The sequence below is a fragment of the Melitaea cinxia genome, chromosome 20 (assembly GCF_905220565.1).
Source record: "Melitaea cinxia chromosome 20, ilMelCinx1.1, whole genome shotgun sequence".
In the NCBI taxonomy this organism is placed as follows: Eukaryota; Metazoa; Arthropoda; class Insecta; order Lepidoptera; family Nymphalidae; genus Melitaea; species Melitaea cinxia.
The window spans coordinates 10,006,356-10,025,131 of NC_059413.1; the positions used below are offsets into that span (position 1 = coordinate 10,006,356).

Genomic DNA, 18,776 nt, shown 5'->3' on the forward strand with positions numbered 1-18,776 from the left:
TCTCGTGGAGCATGAATGGGCATAAACCAGAGCGCAATCTTTACAGTTAATCACACCGACACCGCAATACAGTGACGGTCCTTACTTACGGTTATCATACATCTGTTCGCCGTTGCACCTTATAAAACGTATCAGAGAAAAACTAGTTTAGCATACAAATACACTAAGTGGGCGAATGGCGAGCTTCATCTGATACCGTACGCAATTACGCCAGTACGTGACACCTCGTTGGATTTTTATCAGATTCTATCTCTTACACTATACCTCAGACTTGGGAGCGTCTTCAATTATAGTACGAAGCTTATTACACGAGTTAGAAAAAAGTTTTTATGGCACACGAGTGTCACGGCTGCGATTAAAGATTACGTCTCCTTTTTGATTATGTGCTTCGAGCCTGTTTTTGTTATAACTATGATGGTAGACAGATAGCTAAATCTGTACGCAGTGTGCTTCTACCTTTCACACCGATCTTGGAGCCAGCTCAAATATGACGTCATCGAAATTAGTATTTCTCTGGTAGTAGAATAAAAATCTAAATCCAAAAAAAATGTAAGACTGGATAAATGTCTACGACTCTTTCTCGCAGTAAGTACTGAAATGATTATGATGAAACTCGGTACGTAGATAGCTAGAGATTGAGAATGAACGTAGGCTACTTTTGATTCCAACATTCACACAGAATTGGAAATTACGCGGGTGAAACGTGGGGCGCAGCTAGTTGACAATATTTATATTGAACGAAATGGGTGCATTTCATTTTCTGTTCACATAATTATAGAAGGTATGATATGATACGCTCTCGTTTCTTTGGTACTTTGAGGAGTAACATATGTATACTAAATTTTATAAATAGCAAGAGAGTCTCACTCGACATTACTCCTTTATCGAGTAACAAACTTGTATTTTTTTAGAACTTAAACTCTTATAGGCTGTGGTGATCACTTAATTTAGTGATTTTTTTATTAAGTAAATGTAAATGTTTTATAAAGCATCATACGTGCTAACACGTGGTTCAATAAGTCCCGAGACTAAGTACTAAAAAAAGGTCTTTTTTATAAAATTAATTTTTATTCATCAACATAGTCTCCTCCAAGAGCGATACAGTCCCTCCAACGCTTTTTTAACTTTTCTATCCCATGTGTGTAGAACGATTTGTCTTTGGCTTCAAAATAAGCCTCCGTTGCTGCGATAACTTCACTATTTGAGTCAAATTTCTTACCCTGAAGCATTTTTTTGAGGTCTGCAAACAGCCAGTAATCGCTGGGGGCCAAGTCTGGCGAATAAGGGGGATGAGGAAGCAATTCGAAGCCCAATTCGTTAATTTTGGCCATCGTTCTCACGGACTTGTGACAAGGCGCATTGTCCTGGTGAAACACCACTTTCTTTTTGTTCATGTGAGGCCGTTTATCCGCAATTTCGTACTTCAATCGCTCCAATAAGCACATGTAATAGTCACTATTTATATTTTGCCCCTTTTCAAGGTAGTCGATGAAAAGTATTCCATGCGCATCCCAAAATATAGACGCCATAACCTTACCGGCCGATTTCTGAGTCTTTGGACGCTTCGGGCGGCTTTCACCAGCCGCTCTCCACTCCACTGCCTGCCGATTGGATTCCGGAGTGAAATGGTATATCCAGGTTTCATCCATTGTTACATACCGACGTAAAAATCCTTTTTATTATGATTCATCAGCGCCAAATCATCGCTCTGAATCATTGATACGTTGTTCCTTTTGATTAGTTGTAAGCAAACGCGGCACCCAGTTAGAAAAAAGCTTTTTCATGGCCAAATTTTTATGTAAAATAGTGAAAACACTACCAGCTGAAATCTTCACTATCTCGGCTATCTCTCGCACTTTTACCTTCCGATCTTCCAATACGATTTTGATGACTTGGTTAATATTTTGTTGAGTCACTGCTTCATTTGGACGACCTGAGCGTTCCCCATCATTGGTCATCATTGGTGTCCATGCGACCGCGTTTGAAGTCGGCATACCACCGACAAATGGTTGCTTTAGAGGGAGCTGATTCTGCATAACATTTTATAAGCCATTGCTGTGCTTCAACGGTATTTTTTCCCATTAAAAAACAATGTTTTATCAACACGCGAAATTCTTTTTTTTTGCATTGTATCGAAATTACAACCGTAGCGTCACTTAAATGTTTCAAAATCAATAATTTTATTGTTCCATTTTTAAAAATTTGACACCTATTCTTGTATTGCTAGCCAGTACTTTTTAAAAATCAAAAGAGTTTTTAATATATGCGCCATTTCCAGGTTAGTCTCGGGACTTATTGAATGATCTAGTATGTTCACGTTATTATCATTCATCATCATCATCATTTCAGCCTATCGCAGTCCACAGCTGGACATAGGCCTCCACAAGTTCACGCCAAAAATGGCTTGAACTCGTGTGTGCTGCCCATAGTCACCACTCTGGGCAGGCGGGTTGGTGACTGCAGGGCTGGCTTTGTCGCACCGCAGACGCTGCTCATCTTCGGCCTGTGTAGTGTGTTCGTGTTATATCTTTGCTAATAGATTTCCTGAACCTGATAGTATTCCGAATGATGCGCAAATAGAGTGAAACGGAAAAGTACCCAAAGAAGGAAGGCAGACCCTGGCAACATATAACTAGGAATAATAATGACAGGCAAGTTAAGCTGTCAGTCCCGGTTGCTAATATAGACGCTTGACAGCGATCGTTACTCATAGTAGAGAAATGACCCGCCTAATTCAGAAGTTATTTTTATTATTGAAACTAAGACTAATAAACATAATGTAGATCCTGATGATAGGTAAAAGGCTGATAGGTAGTCCTGATGATGAATCATACGTGAAAAACGCAAATCGTAAATGTCAGCCATTTGATCAATTAATATTGTACATCACGGAAAAAATGTCTTGGCACTCCCCAAAAAAACTGTGTTCTATTTTGATTCATAACAAAACATCATACCTAATCGATTTCTTAAAATCAAAACGGTAAATTAATACTTTTCAGTTATATCCATATTTCATTTCCCAGAAAAACAGAAGTATCCCATATGAAGCAATGAATAAAAACGAACCGGTGATTTATATTTTATTTATATAGAATTCTAAGTTTATAACTTTTTATGGAAAATGTTAAAATTTGAATTTGGTTTCTTTCTTACCTATTTAGGCATTACTTTTTAAAATTTCTAATTGATCGTTGAATTTTAATAATATTTCTTGAAGATTAAAAGGGTTTCGCTTAAATGAAGAGGGTCAAAAGAAACAATATTACTGATTTTGTCAATAGATTTATCTATATATTTTAATGAATAGTTTTCAATACAGCTGTCACATTGATACAGTCTCATTCAATTTCACCAAGCAAGTGTTTTAATCTGTATAAAAATGGCAAATAAACGATGTTAATGCGTTTTAAATAAGATCACTGTTTTGTTAATGTTCAGAAAAAATTAAACGTTTTTCACATACATCTATTTCCAGTTAAACTTTAATGAGCTTATATTTAATGAATTCCATGGAAAATTATATTCATTTATAAGTATATATTTTGTATTTTAACTAAATATTTATCAACTATATATTACAAAATTTAACTTACAGTTAGACTTTTATCAATCGTTTATTTTTTTTTAGTTGCGTTTAGTTTTTACTTCGTAAAATAATATACAAATAGTAAGTAATATGAAAATTATTCTCGTATAATTTTATACATAAAACAATTATAGATAATAAATACTCTTTAGAATAATAAATTTATTTTGTATTTTGATACTTTTTCTTCAAAAATTTTGAAGTAAAAACTGAACGCACGCTTCTCACAGCACAATTGACAAAACATATTTTCAAAATATGTTGATTAGTAAACACGTAAATATACCTTACAAATTGTATTTACAAAATAAAGCAATATTATTTGATAATTTTATTCTATGAGAGTGGGAAAATGAAACAAATCGAAGAATTCCGATGAAATGGGCTTTAAAAAAGTATAGATAAAACAGAAAAGGTTAAATTAATATTAGTAGGTATAAAGAAGTTTTAAAAGAAATAATAATAAAATTAATCTTAACTTATACATTTTTGTTTTTAATAGTTTTTATTCTAATATAAGGACGAATAAAATATTCTACAATCACTAATAAATATAATAAGCCCTTTTCATCGACGTGTTCTATTCCTATTGCTATTGTAGTGGAGAATCTAATGTGAAAACTATTGTGTTTCAAACTACGTGTCCGATGAGACGTCGCTTACGATTGCAACATTATTCGTTTTAATGTCACTTTGACAGATGTAATAAAATCTATTTTGTTAGTTCAAACTCTAAATTAAACCAGTTATTATTGACTTAACTGATTTTAAACGAAAAGAAAAGTTGAAAAATACAAAATAGCGGGAAAACTTTTATAACCATAGTTTGTTTTAAAAAGGAAAAGTTAATAGCATTTAGGTACTCAATTTACGGCAAACTAATGAGATAGTTAGTATCAAAAATATATGAAATGTATCTTCAAATAGAACAGAAATTATTAATAAAAAAAGTATTTTTCTCTATGGTAAATATAAAAGCGATCCACAAAGTGCAAGTCAGACCAGACTGTCCATCGAACATTAATGACGACTAAACAACCATCTAGTGTAAGCTTAACTATTTACAAACATTACGATTGACCCGAATAGAACTCGACAGAAAAACAAAATAGGAACGATACAAAACGACGCCCCGGTGCGGGAGCTGATATAAATACACTCTATATACACTCGAGTCAGTCCTGCGTCTCGACGTCGAGACCGTTGACCATGCGCTCGATGCTCTTGAGATCGGACGCGGGGGGAGTCGCGGTGGTCGTGGACGTGGGCGCGTCGGGAGGGGGGTCGGCGGAGGCGGCGCGCGCGGGGGGCGAGCCGGGTCGAGGCCGCGCCGGAGACGAGCTCAGGCTCCTTGCCCGCGGAGCCACTTGCTCGAACGCGGACCCCAGGCCCGGCAGCGCGTACGGCGCGAACCTGTGCGTCTTGCTGAGTGACGGCGCCGGGGCGGGGGCGGGCGGCGCGGGCGGGGGCGGTAGGGAGTACTGCTGTAGGAGAGGATGCAGGTTGAAGAGCAGCCCTGGCGGCATTTGGTGGGGAGGGAAGAACGGTGGCGGATACAATGAAGGCGGGTAGAGGTAAGGTAGGAGAGGTGGTTGGACCGGGGGACCGAGAGAGACGTCGGGTGCCGGGGAGGGTCGTGAGGGGCCCGCGGGAGGAGATGGTGCCCGAGCGCCACCCGAGCATGAAGAATCTGAACCAGCTTCATCTGCGCCAGAGTCCGCACCACCTCCGCTTGAACTAAACCATGCTGTAAAAAATTATTTGTGTTAAATTTTCATTTACGATCATTTATTTTAACTATTTAAAGTTTAAGATGTTACAGATACGCTTAAAATTATATGTATAGGAATGCGAACTGTCTTGTCTTGCTCTCGGAAATCCAGCACATCGATTATAATAATCTAATTTATTTTATTATATAGAATCTATTTGAACTGCAAAAAGGACAATTTGAAACAATCGTTATGTAATACACACGCATAACATTTTTAATATTGTAGACACATGTTTCTTAATGTAGCTACTTACAGCTGGTGCTGTGTTGCGGTGGCGGGGGCGGGGGACTCGAAGGCCCCCCGACGTCGAGGGGCCTCTCATCGTCGTCCTCACGCGTGTCGGAGCGCGCCGTCAGCAGCGCCTGCCTGCGGTACACGGACAGACTGCTCGTGTTATCATTGTGCATTGCTTTACTAATATGATATAATAAATACATTTTTAAACTTTCACGATAACTATAAAATCTTTAAATCCATGTGACTTATCGCGATGATTTTTGATACACCCGCGACCATGGTGCCTGCAATGACGTCGAAATATAAAGAGTTTCAAAATAATAATTGCGGTAAGACCCGTAGAATCAAAAGTAATAATAATAAATAAACAAGTTTTCTTATTAGGTGTTAAATAGATAGTTCCTAATATCCCGAATCCCTAATTCCCAAATAATTAATATTATAAAGCAAGCAAGTTTGTTTGTTATGTTTTCACGCGAAAACTACTTAACCGGACATCACGAAACTTTGTACACATGTTCTTGGAGGTATTAGAAGTTAAATAAAATAGTAGTTACTAAAAAAACAAAAATGCGAGTGAAGCCGCGGGTAAAAGCAAGTTATCTATAATTATTCTGACAATATAACACGCTGGCATATTTATTTGTAATATATGTTTGTTTGTCTGAAACTATTGTTGTTTTTTTTTTTATAACTATAACATCATTAACACACATTTTGACATGTTTACTATACGTTACCTAAAAGTAAAAAGTAAAGGTTGCATATTATTATCTATAACGCTACTTAACATAATCGTGGAACTATAGTTGTACTTGTGCGTATACGTCACAGGTAAAAATTAGTGTGTCGTCAATTGCTCTAATAAAATTAAACCTAATTTGTTTTTGTTACTGCATTTTTTTTGTGTTCATTTTATTTTTTAAAATTTCGTTATTATTAAGATACACTAACGAAGTTATCCAAGTTAGTTATGATTTCGACAAAACATATAACAAATAACAAGATCTACGTATTTTTTCGTAATTTTAAGATAGCGTAAATAACTTATAGTTTCTTTACTCATAATATTGAGTGTATTTTAAAGTCTAAAATTTTTCATATGATTTTTGCTTATTGTTAGATAATAAAAAATATAATTTTTACTTGGTCTAAACTTATTTCATATATGAATCTACGTAGTTATAAATGTGACTTGTAACGGACACCTCCTTCTTCGAGAAGATTATGCGATATGATAAAACAGTTTAATCTATTTTAAATGGCAAATTTCACCGAGGGTGTCAAGCGGTTGACATTTCGGCTAATGGCCCGCGACCCTCGACCAAAGGTTAATCATCTCCTAATGACAGTGGAGCGGCCGCCCTTTCGAACGTGTCACGAATGTACCTTTGCGTTTTTTAGCCATCGATGATAGGTTCATTTTGCGGTTCTTATGATATGTTATTACGTGCACGGTTTAAAAAGTTCGTATGAATATTTTAAAGGAACAAGAATCGTGGGGCTTACGGATATTATTCTATCACGTTACTAAATAACTGATTGGAATGAGACTTGAGGTTGGAAGTTAATTTAGATTTACGTATATTATTCTTTTCCGGGATACAACTAGTATAGTTTGTAGGTTTTATTATTTCTATACATTTGATTTAGTTAAGTCGTGTTTCATATTATTTTATTTACAAACTGTCTTTGCGGTTTAAACATTTTATTATTGTTTATTGCTGAGATTTTAACTATTTAGGTTTTATATTTAATTATTATTTGATATACTAGTATATAGATAAATATTCGTGGAGAGAATGCGATAAAATAGAAGATGTGCTGCACATAATGGCTGAATGCGTCCGGAACGAAGCAGAAAGGGCAGAATTTCTTGTAAGAATTAATGTAAATACTTTTGATACTGGCATATGGAATAGTATTCTTGCCTTTCCAACGTCTGGAGAGGCAAGAATGCTATACAGATTAGTATTAATAGGTTTAAGACGTCGATATTTGTAGATTACTTTAGAAATTAATTGTATAGTAGCTCACATAGAGGTGACATGATCACTTCGTGATTAAACTCCTTAAAAAAATAAAGATTAAAAAAAAATATTCGTGGAGTTGCCTCTATTTAGATTCTTTATTAATATACTAGCTGACCCGGCGAACTTCGTATCGCCTAACAGTGACTTTTAAGTATTATCACAAATCTTTTGTATGGGAGTATAGAAAAGTGTTGTTTTAGACTTTTTCAGGAAATTTAAAATTTTTTTTTTTTTAGAATTTTTCTCTCCGTAAGAACCATCCTCGTACTTCAAGGAACATTTTAAAAAAAGAATTAGCGAAATCGGTCCAACCGTTCTCGAGTTTTGCGCTTAGCAACACATTTTGCGATTCATTTTTATATATAAGATTATGATGTAGATTTCTGTACTAAAACTGAAGTCATACAATATAATATAAAAAAAAAAAACTAATAATTGCATAATTATACATTCTTTACAAAAATAAAATTTAAGTGATTCAATTAATAAATAAAAGTTCTAAAAAAGTAGTCAGTTTTATTTTTTTGCTACGATATAAAAGTGCGTCTGTAATAGCTCTGTACTCATATTATAAAAGAGTATCACTTAATTTCCATTGTCTCACGCCGTTTATAGAACAAAAGGTTTTTTAAAATGTCCGCCGACGGCTAACCCCACCGGTCAATTATTCGCCTTCTGTCGCAAAACAAACAAGTCTTTATCCTCATTGTCCCACTGATCCCTAAATGCGACGATCTTCATCCCGCAAGCGGGACCCTGATTACCGGGGTTCCGTACTAAATTCATTTTATTAACTCGTCTCATCGCCGACTGATAGAATTTAATTTGAGCCACCCCTTAGATCAGGGCTGGTGGTTATTTACTTAATTCATTTTCATATTATATTTGATTTGACGGGGTACTTACTATTGATATGTTTTTTCCTTCTGTTTGTGTATTGATACATTTGTTTGTGGTTATATGACCCGCGTGGTTTTATCTGTGTTAACTCTATTTACGTAAGATTTAATTATATTTTTTTCTCCGTTACTATAACATATAATAATAGCACGTGTTATTATTTTTGTATATGTGTATACACGTTCCTTAACAATTATTCTACCTATTAAAAAAATATTTATTTAATTAGTCCGTAAAATTCTGAGTTCCGTGAGTTCATATAATAGTCAAAACTAAAATGTTTTACTGAGTGTATGTATTGTATTATAATGATATTAATTTTTATTATATAATTAGCAAATCAGTTCAAAAACGCTATTCTTACTGTCGCATTCCGTTTGTCGAAAAAGAGAATCGTTTATCAACTACGATTAAATGTAATCGTGTTTTTAATGCAACAGAAAATTAAAAAGCAGGTTTCTTTACAGTGATTATAAAAACCTCAAAGGTATTATTACTAAGGTAGTCTGTTATATTGAGTTTTTAATCAATTCTGTTATAATCTAAATGTCGTTAAGTTTGTGTGTATTAATAAGACAATGTAAATGGTTAGAGTTTATGAATCCTATTTAAATGTACTTACTAAGGATAATATTCATTTTTTTTTAATTTAGGAAAGTTTTAAAACCAAAACTTTATTTCTAAAAGTAAATTTACAAGTCACGATTTCAATATTAGCTATAAATGCGCATGGAAATGCACATCTACTTTTCATATATATATAGTTTACAAATTTATTTATCTCAAATATGTTTTGTAACCTAATTTACATTTAGAAAGACAACAAAAAGTCTAATTGATTGGCAACCCTAAGTTAAACCGTGCATTAGGGTGTTCACGTTACAATGTAAACTCTGCTGGGGTGGCTCGCCTTGTAATTTTACCAAATTTTCATCCCCAAAAAAAAACTTTGCATTTCAGAAACCCTTGTTCGAGTTTCATTCAAAAGTTTCATTGAACACTCGGAAGACGCGCTCGTTTAAGACTTTTAAAGGCTATTAACGAAATGTGCTTAAAGCTCGAGGTGTCGCTTTCAACTTCAGATTTGTTTGAAGTGTTTGATTTTGACTTTTTATTTATTCATTTAAGTAATGAATTCAGAAGCTTATTTTTCTATAACATAGTAAGTAGTAGCGGTAAGAAGTGAGTGTAGCTTCTTTAAAAATACAATTTTAATAAAAAAAAAACAGAAAAAACTATACGAGACAAGTTACAGAACAGTAAAAGAAATTTGAGAAAAAAATGCGTTCCTCTATTTGTTTATTGTCCTTTTTTATATTTTGATTGTGATAGGCTATTATAAAATTTAAGAAGAGTCCTTTCATTAGTATTTATCAAATACTCATGTGTACATAAAACTGACCAACTAGACTAAGAAAAATATTAGTTTCTAAAATAAGCGCGTTCAATATATTTTTATGGTTTATAAAAATTACAGTGCTTTATTTGTTGTTTGGAATTTACGCAGGCGAAACCTCGGTTTCACCTATAGTATTGTGAAATGCCGCAACGCAAATTGAAACGAAACGATGAAGTATTCGCGGCATGTGTCCCCGAGGCTTTACAAAACGTTTGTCAAAACGCTCACGTTTCCCGCGTTTCCGGTCGGCGGCCATTTTGAAAAGATGAGCTTCCGGCGTCCGGCGTACGCCCTGTAATTCGGATGCTGCGGTGCAAATTGTTGTGTAAGCGAATTAAAGATGCCTTCCTGACCCCCTTTAGACGGTCATGTTACTTCCTATACGAATAAAATATATGAAAAATGTATCGTATACTTTTACGGGTTCTCCAGTTTTTACGAAATGTTGTTATTATTTGAATTATTTTAATATTTTTCATATTATAGTTTTTACTTAAATAAATCAAAGCCATCAAATATACAGTAAATATTCCAATATGTGTACATATATTAATAATCGAGGTTTAATTTACTTCATATAAAATATTCAATATACCAGTTACTAAACATGTATTTAGGTGAAATCGATGTGAAATTAAAAGTGATAAGCTTAAAGCTGATATTGCGGTATTTGTTCAACGTAATGTTCATATTCTTTAATAAAATGCACCTGGTTTCGTATAGTTCGTATTTGCATTATTCCCTGCATTGTTGTTAATTATATACAGCGAAATCACGCTGGCATTCGATACTATCGAAATGCAGAGCTGTCGATCCAGACTGGTACTTATATCAGACATAATTCCTGCATTGCCTGTCCGCTAATTGAGTTCTCTTTGAATTTCAAATAAGTAAGCGGAACACGAGCCATCCCCGCTACGGTGAGTCCTATCGAATTATACGGTGAAAAAAACTAAAGCTGATTTTATCGCGGAAATCCAATTTTCTCCCTTGCACGCTAAAGACGTCGGAAAAAGCGCCAAGTCGTATGACTCCACCATTTGGAGCCGTTACCCGCCATGTTTAAACTCGGAACACGAATAAGGAGGCGCCAGATTGGTTTAATTTGAATTTCGAATGGCGCCGAGCGTCGAGTTCATTCGGAAATACTCGCCCTAATTAATTTAGAGAGATAGCGGGCTAATTTCGTTAGCTTTACTTAAATAGTGAACTGTTTTGCCGTCATTTATCTTACGCCTTTCGGGTGTTCGGATTGCCACCTACCTCGAGGGTGTTACATTTGATCTTGTTAAGACCAACGTGTGGCTAGACCACTCTTTTGTTCTTTTTTTATTACAGAATATAAATAATAAAATGTGTTTACGCAGCAATGATTGTTTTTTTTTTTTAAATTTAATTCACGAATTATTCTCCTATTAATCATGCTCTATTTGCAAAGATATAATAACTATACTTAGCATACTTTTTGAAATATACTTTAATAATGACTTTGAATTGGAAAAATACACTTTATTATTATTTATTGTTAATTAAAGACAATGAGTCTCGGTTAACACGCTATGCGTGCAAGAAGATTCATAATCAATTGTTTAATTATTACAATATTCATTTTAAATTAAAATCACTGAACTTAAAAAAAAAAAATTAAGGATTGATAAATATGTTCTTGGAATAAAACTTTTTTTGTGTAATTCACTTTTAAAAAAAGAATATGAGAATAATAAGTTAAGTGTATTCTTTTTAAACAAAAACTAATAGAGATGTGGGTGGAAATTTTTTAAGGACAAACTTTTAGATTTACGTTTGTAGAATACAATTCTATTACAGACAATTTTTTTCGTTAAATTTATACTTTTAAATTACTTGTAAATGAAAAAAAAGTACAACATTTTTTAACTTAACGAAAATATAGTTATTATTCCATTATTGATATTAGTCCATTAAAAATTGATACGTTTTTGTAAGCGTGCATTTTACAAAATCAGAAAACGAATAATATTTTTATTCTATAATCAGAGTTGTTATTAGTCGTCTTTATAAAAAAAAACGCCATTAACAGAAAATGAAATACAAACTTTATTTACTAATAAGCAGCTAATATGATAAATTATCTACACTGATGAAAAAAAATGCTATAACATTATGTAAACATATACTTCATATCCCATTTGTGTCATGTACCAACATATATGGGTTGTCTGGAAGAAATGGCTAAATAGCCATAAGTCCGCCCATTGTACTTCACAGTCTGTATGTGTTTTTTTTTAAATGTGTTTATTTTTTAAAATGTAGTTGTAGTGTACAATAAAGTATAAATAAAAAAAAAAAAAAAAAATATATGGCTCATTTCTCATGAAGGACTTCCATAGTTGGTGGTTTGACACATACCAAACATTAATATACTAATACAAGAAAGTTAAAGAGTGTGTTTGTTCGTTTATAGTTGCGTCTTTTAGGAACTAATGGTGGAGTTAATACGTGATACGATAACAGTATTTTGTTTCTAACTTTGTCAGATTGTATTTGATAACTAACTATAGCAATAGTTCTTAATACAAACTTTGTCGGACGGCATTTGTCAACTTATTATAGCAGTAGATTTTCCTAACTTTTTAAAGCAGTTTTTAACAATTTACAATGGTGGTAACTTGTTTCTGATAATAACAGCCGTTTGGTCAAACTTTGTCAAATGATATTTGACAACAAGTAACAAGAAATCTTTTTGTTCTAAGTTTGTCAGACCTTATTTGCAAATTTACGATAGTGATAGCCTTTTCTTTAATAAGTAACAAGCTTAACACTTAAAGTTTAGGTTTAAATACTTACTTTTTCTCTCTCTTCCCCGCTCCTGTATCTCTGAAACCCTTCGCGAAGGGGTTGTTGTCTATTTTCAATTGCGTTATCTGGTGACAAATAATGAGTAGTTAATTTCTTTTGAACTAATATCGATTATATTACGAAAATTACGTTTTGATATTAATATATACTTTTTGCGTTTAATACAGATATGAAAGTTAATCTAAATATAAAAAGAAAAACAAAATATTAGCTTTTATTTTTTGCTTGTATATCTATTATTTTAGTATTTGTTGTAATGTTACATTAAGAAGATATGTATAAAGAATTTACCTTCTCGTTCTGGTAGGCGGTGACCGCAATGAACTCCGTCTCCTTGAAAACGTAGGTCCTGAAGGTGGAGTAGGGTAACTTCAGGATGTCGTTAGCCCGCACCAGGTGGAACCGGGGCTGGTACTTGTGCATCGAGTTGAGGATCGTCTGCGTAACACACTTCAGATAGCTTAGGAACTTGATCGAAATGCTTCTCATTGACAGTTACAATGAAAAAAGAAATCATATCAGGATATAATTTTCAAAAGGGGACATCTGTAACTTAATTTTTTTCAGATACTATCATTAGAGTATTAGAATCAAATCAGCAATTTAATTCTCTCCAAAATCAAGTCTAATATATTAAATTCTTTAAAAATTATTACTAGTTTGTTGTTGAAACGATTTTTTTAAATGTGTCGTAGGATGAGTGATGTAGGAATTGTAAGAATATGGTAATGACTAGTTTTGAAAATTTCCTACAGATATGTAGGTATATACCAATTGATAAAACCATCTTTGATTACAATTCCAAGTAAATAATCTGATGTTTAGCTAATTGTTATGTAACTAATAAATTCTGATAAGTAGTTGGAAAATAAATATCATTTTATCGTTTTATTATATATTATTTTATTTATTAATCCTTGTGTAAAGGCGTCAACACGTGTAACACTGTACGTGTCGACTATTGATAGTATGAATAAAATTATTACAAGTTCAAAATTATATTCAATTACAAGTATTTAAAATCCACCGTTTTTTTGTAACACATTTAATTTCATATACAGAGACAGATATATTATTTACTTCTATATAAAACATAAAATATAAAATTGAAACGTGTATACAACGATAAATGTCTATGCCTGTACTCGGGAGGAATTTACGAAAAAAGAATTTTAGAGGAACTCTTTGCCAAAACTGATATTTTTTTAGATTTCTTTTTATGTCTGTATGTTTATTTCCTTATTACAGTACAGTACTTACAGCTCTTAATTGAATATCACAGTCATGATCCCGGAATTTAACTTAAAATCTAGTGTGGTTTTCACCTTAATACACAGTTGTAGTGAAGATTCGTTATAATTAACGAAGTCGTTTTATGCATTAACATATGATAACTAATTCTATGAAATGCAGTTTCCATGTAGTTCAGGCGCTTGTTATGCTTAAGAACACTTAATATGTAATATACAAGTATATAGTACTTTTGTTCAATGAAGTTTTATTGATTTAATGCAGGCGAAGACGCAGGTGTGTGCTAGTGATAAAAATGTAAAAGACCAATATATATTTTTAAGTATCGATGACTTAATTATAGCAGAATTTTTTGCTTTACAACTTTGTGATTATCTAATAAGGCCACGAAGAGCTAGTTCTGTATTAACCTCATTAATAATAAGCGACCAGCCATAAAAGTATGGAATAGGGAGCAAGTTTTCAGTACATCATTAAGGGCCATTATTGCAGGCGCTACTGAATGAAACATGAAGTCGATCGCGATCTCCGACCAGGGTGGTTGTTACAGGAAATCAATTCTTAGTTACGCAGATAATTGTAGCTTCGTAATTCTGTTCAAGTAGCGTTAGCGTTGCTATTATACATCATTTCATTTTTTATTCATCATTCTTTTTTGTTTCCTTTATGTTTAGTTTTATTTTTTACTTTTTTTATTTTGGGTTATCGAAAAGAGGTATTCAACTTCATGGTTTCAAATGTGTAATCAACTTTAAAAAGTTATATTAGAAGTTATTTCAGACAATTTTGTATTTTTAAATTTAATTTATCTTATTTCTTATTGTATATTCACTAATACCTAAATAGTTTTGGTATATTGTACATGTTTTTGATATACATGAATATATAATATAATTTATATATCGTTATTTGTAAGTTATAGAAGTGATAATTGAGGAATATTTTATAGCTCATGCGTGGGTTTAGTCTTGAATACCTTTCATGCCAATTAGCTGATTGGTTTGGGAGAGAAAGTGGTACGAATTCACAAACTCACTTTCTACCTTTTACAATTATATGTATACTTAATTTGTATACAAAATCACTAAAACATAGTTTAGTTAGAAGCGATTTGTAGTATTTATCAACAAAATAGTATGAAATTCTGTGAAAAGTTGTAATAGGCTGATATATGGAACAGGAATTATTTGAACATTGAATTTAAATGCTTTGCATATAGTCGTAACTAAGTTTTGTAGCGAAACATTGTTTTCGTATTGTAGGTACTTATACTTCACATTTATATTAATAAATATAGTTAGTCCAGCAATGATTATTTTATTATTTTATTTCCTGTTGTCTATATATTAATATTATATAAGTGATAAAACAATGCTTAACTTTGGAACTTTAAGACAGTCTCACGCATATTATTGTAAGCTATGCAAAGAGCATACATTTAGGGCCCGTTTCGCTGGCTGTGGAATAAGTTTATCACATATTATTCTTTTTACCACTGAATTCAATTATGTTTATGAGACATTTCTATGTTTCTATTCGCAAATGTGTATCTAAAAATTGTAAATCTTCAAGTTTATTAATTGAGGAGAAGCAGGTCCTAATGACCTATTTCTACCTTCTGCTTTTAAAGTCTGTTCGTAGCTTGTGTGAGGAATAAACTCTATCCACAACCGATTAAATCGGCCCTTAATATATAATCCTTCAGATAGATGTAGGTATGTATGTATGTATTTATATGTTTTTAAGTAAATATATTTACACGTTTATGTCATTTGTACACCTACACGGACACAATACCATCTCCTCTGCCACTGGGTTGCATGGAAGAGATCGTTTTTCAACAATAAGCCCACCCTTTGTATTTTATGATACTCTGTTAAAATCAATCTGATATGTATTATTTCTGTTTTGGTATACAATAAAATTTATTGTTATCTTATGTAAAAGACAATCAACATAAAATTTTTACTTCATGTCACTTATTTTCTATATAAGAATATGAGAATATTACCTACTAACAAAATATTACGAATGGTAAGTTGCAAAGTATTCGGATCTTTAATAATTTCGTAATAACAGTGGCGACCCCACGTGTGGTAACTAAATTATGGGATATTATGTACGGTTGTCTGTCGGCCTTGCACGGTAATGACCGGTGTCATGGTAAGTTCATTGTTTACGGTAGTTCTATGAAAATTGTATGTAGGAGTACTCGATAAAAGTATTCCTTGCAACAATTCTGATTTATTTAGAATTTTGATACTTTAGTCAGTCACTCAGTTTAGCTTATTGAAGTCCACTGCTGGATATAGGTCTCCCCAAGCTCGCTCCAGACATCCCGGTTTTGCGCAACCCTCATCCAGCTTACATCGGTAATCTTACGTAGATTGTCTGTCCAACGGGTCGGAGGATGTCTCACAATGCGTTTGTCAAAACTCCAGGACACCTCTTCAACGGCCATTAATACTTGTCGCAGGTTTTTTCGTAATAGAATCAGCAGTAAATTTACGTATAAGAAGTGACATCAAAAGTTCTTGATACGTTACGGTAACTTTTGGTCACAATTTGTGAGATTAAAGCGTTCAAAGCATAAGCTACTCTTCGGCTACCTTTATTAGAGGAGATAGGATATATAGATACTAATTGCGTTATCTGTCACGTTATACATTTAGTGTTAAATGTAAAAATTGAGATAAACTAAGTTGATATCACTTGAATTAGCAAAGACTAACAATTCTAAAACTATTAACATTTAGATAAAATTGAGATTCTTTATAAGAATATTTATTTTATATCAGCATTGAATCAGATAGAAGGAATTTTTGACTGATACATCTTTTACTACTTTATTAGTTTTCTTCTAAAATAGAACAGCTAAAATATTAAGCTAAAGTTTTAAAAATCCCTTCAGACCACAGTTCGGGTGGCAGCCCTGCACAAAGCATAAGGTAATCTAGATATCTGCATCTATTGTTGCTGATGCTTTGTATTACAAAAATAATGTGTTTGTATGCTAAATATACATTTAAATTCATTCCAAGATGTCGGACGCTGTACGTTTTATAAATCAATATTCAAGGGCTCTCGTTTTGCTTTACTATTAATTCTATAGGGCCGGTCTTACGTGTAATTCACTCCTTTAAGAGTTCATTAAAGCCGACATTGATACATGTTAATGCGACCATTGTTTTAACTACGCCTGCCTGTATATAAATGATATTCTCGATAAACGATCTCGTAGAACCCGATGAAAATTCTTTATTTAATGAACACACGCAAAAACGTTTTATTAGTCATAGTCTGTAAATGGTGGTAATAGTTTTTGTTATTTTGCCGTTGAGAATAGATAGAATGTATAAATGTATAAAAACAAAATTATTTTTATGTCAGAACTGTCCGCCATATTTGATTTTGTTAACGTCATGTTGGCTATACCTTAGAATTTTTTTAATGAAAAAGAGGCGCTTAATTTGGAAAGGAATTATTTTGTGACAAATTTAAAGCTTTTTTTTAAAGATAGATCACAAATGCTAGGTGAGCAGCATCGGCATGTAAAACATGTTTGTAAAGCAGTAGTAGAAATGTTACAGTACCGATTTTTTTTTTTGTTCAAACTTCGTGCAAAAACTATATCTCGCTGTCGGATACAGTTTTCGTGTGTTTCGCTTTGATAAATCGCCTAGAAAATACGTTTTGTAACTACTAATACTATGAACATGCTTTAAATAAGTTTGTTTGTTTCGGCGTTAAAATATTCTCTCTCAAAAACGGTCTGATCTCAAAAACTGTTTTTGCGTTAGTTAAACCATCGCAAGAGAAAGCTGTAGGTATTATATTCATTCTATAAAGCATCACTCTCTATAATACATAAAAGTCTTAGTTTTAAGTCTACCTTAGCTCGCGGATTGTTTATCTACTTATATATTAACTAGCCGACCTGGCGAACTTCGTACCGCCTTATTTTTTTTTACTTGAGTATATATCGAAATAAAATATAGCCTATCTTTCAAGTTAGATCAAACTGCATACGGTATGCAAATTTGATTAAAATCGGTTAATTAGTTTAGGAGTCCATTGAGGACAAACATTGTGACACGAGATTTATATATATTAAGATACGGGAAGCAAAAATTTTGTACCCTTTTTACGAAAATTGCGCGGACAGAGTAGTATGAAATTTTGCATACTTATAGTTTATATAGTGAAGGAGTGCAGAATCCTAATATTTTTTATAAATTATGCGTAAAACATACATTAAATCAACAACAAAAAAAAATACATACATACTCTACCATGTATTTGACACAGACATTCATATATACTCTTTGTTTATTATTATAGAAGTAAGTCTTTGACAACAGAATCTTTATAATGTTCAAATTTATAATTTAAATTAATTATGGTCGAGTTTCGACCAATGGACGACTACTAGTTATTATATAATGAATAATGTTCAAGAAATCGCTGTGAAAGAGGTATCTCCGTAATACAAAGTTTTTATGAACTTAACTATAAACAACTTGATGAAGTTTAAAACACAGCGACAGCACTAGTTCGCTAAAAACCGTGAGAGAAGGCCTCGGACGCATTGGAACAAATAAATTTTATTGACTAATTGCTTCCCCCGACGCCGCTCGTATTAGTTGAAATTGCTTTTAATTCGATTAAATCGCTTGACGAGGCGGGCTTCCGTTGTACTCGAGATTTAATGTGCAAGATTGAGTTTCGCGTCGGTTTTTTCATAAAACAATTAA

The 18,776-nt window shown here is 32.9% G+C and overlaps 1 protein-coding gene across 1 annotated transcript in view; it reads right to left on the reverse strand.

Moving 5' to 3' along the window:
• Positions 1 to 4,764: 4,764 nt before the first annotated feature.
• The window catches only part of LOC123663519 (T-box transcription factor TBX3), a 124,226-nt gene continuing 110,214 nt past the window's right edge, over positions 4,765 to 18,776 (reverse strand). The window contains exons 6-9 of the mRNA XM_045598195.1: positions 13,063 to 13,221; positions 12,760 to 12,836; positions 5,618 to 5,748; positions 4,765 to 5,336 (exon numbers count right to left, since the gene is read on the reverse strand). Of these exons, the coding sequence (XP_045454151.1) occupies positions 4,765 to 5,336; positions 5,618 to 5,748; positions 12,760 to 12,836; positions 13,063 to 13,221 (939 nt within the window). The remainder of the gene's footprint in view (positions 5,337 to 5,617; positions 5,749 to 12,759; positions 12,837 to 13,062; positions 13,222 to 18,776) is intronic.